Consider the following 1,292-nt stretch of genomic DNA (forward strand, 5'->3'; position numbering starts at 1 on the left):
GGGGCCCCTGGGGGTTCTACGGTGCTCCTGAGGGCCTTGAAAAAGCCCTTGGGGCCCCTCAAGGCCCTCAGGAGCCCTTGGGGCCCTCTAGAGGCCATGTGGGGCCCCTGGGGGCCCTGTGGGGCCCCTGGGGGCTCTGGGGGCCCCACAGGAGCCCCACGGGGGGCCCTGTGGGGCCCCCCTAAGTGCCCTTTGGAGGGGCCCCCGGGGGGGCCCCCCGAGGGGCCCCTGAGGGCCCCAGCCATGCAGCAAGACGGGCGAGAGGTGAGGGGAAACGGAAGGCGAAAAGACAAAACAGCAGCAAGTCCCTTATGCTGCTGCTGCAGCACTGCAGCAGCAGCCACACGGGGGAGTCCCAGCAGCAGCGAATGACGCTGGGCGGCTCCACCGCCGAAACAGCAGCAGCAACAGCAGCAGCTGCAACGCCAGGAGGAGAGGCCAAATTCAGCAGTAGCTCTGCTCGCCACAAGCACCCAGCAGCAGCAGCAGCACAAGTAGCAGCAGCAGCAGCAGCATGCACCGACTGCGCAGTGAGCTAGGCCCACTGCTGCTCTCTTTGCTTCTGCTGCTGCTGCTGCTGCTGCTCTGTTTGCTGCTCGCTTACCGCTTTGGCTGTCAAGCACTTGCTGCTGCACAGCCCCTTGAGGCCTTTGGCTTTTGGCAGCAAGTGGCTTCCGCGAGAAGAGAGCTGTAGCTGCTGCGCCAGGTGCTGCAGCAGCAAAGCAGCAGACAGCCCCCAGCAGCCTTTGCAGAGCTCAGTGCTGCTGTCTTGCTGCTGCTGCTGCTGCTGCCAGTACCTGTGCTGCTCCGTCTGCAGCAGCAGCAGCCCCTCTGGCTCATTTTTTGTGCCCTTACGGGGCCCCTTAAGAACCCTTGCTGCACAGAGAGGGCCCCCAGGGGCCCCTAAAACTGGACCAGGGGGGCCCCCTAGGGGGCCCCCCAAAGGGGGCTACAGGGGGCCCCCTAGGGGCCCCCAGGGGGGCCCCTAGGGGCCCCTGCGAAGTGCATAGACCTACCTACGCAAACGACGCGGACATTGGTGCCGCGGAGCTCGCTGCTGAGGCCCGTTGCTGCTGCTGCTGCTGCTGCTTTTGTTGCTGCGTAGATGGCCTGCCCGGGGGGAGCTGCAGCAGCAACAGCAGAAGTGATGAAGATAATGCGGCTGGGCAGAGACAAAGAAATGCCAAAGAAAGAAGACAGACAGTCCAGCAGCACGCTGCTGACCCCCGGCGAACCTCCAGTTGCTGCTGCTGCTGCTGCTGTTGGTGCTGCCGCTTCAGCAGCAGCAGCGG

At 65.0% G+C, this 1,292-nt stretch overlaps 2 protein-coding genes across 2 annotated transcripts; one reads left to right on the forward strand and one right to left on the reverse strand.

The window, feature by feature from the left end:
• Window positions 1-96: 96 nt before the first annotated feature.
• On the forward strand, window positions 97-372 carry ETH_00041290 (uncharacterized protein; the record flags this gene model as incomplete). Its single annotated transcript, XM_013374478.1, has 1 exon — window positions 97-372. One exon carries the CDS (start codon window positions 97-99, stop codon window positions 370-372), a length of 276 nt encoding a protein of 91 aa, XP_013229932.1.
• A 163-nt stretch (window positions 373-535) lies between these two features.
• ETH_00041295 (uncharacterized protein) lies at window positions 536-1,268 on the reverse strand (the record flags this gene model as incomplete). The annotated part of the gene is made up of 2 exons (XM_013374479.1): window positions 536-876; window positions 1,017-1,268. Coding segments are annotated over 2 exons (593 nt in total), but the record flags the coding sequence as incomplete, so codon positions are not given.
• Between the last annotated feature and the right edge of the window lie 24 nt (window positions 1,269-1,292).

Source organism: Eimeria tenella, genomic scaffold (assembly GCF_000499545.2).
Source record: "Eimeria tenella Houghton genomic scaffold, Eth_scaff2077, whole genome shotgun sequence".
In the NCBI taxonomy this organism is placed as follows: Eukaryota; Apicomplexa; class Conoidasida; order Eucoccidiorida; family Eimeriidae; genus Eimeria; species Eimeria tenella.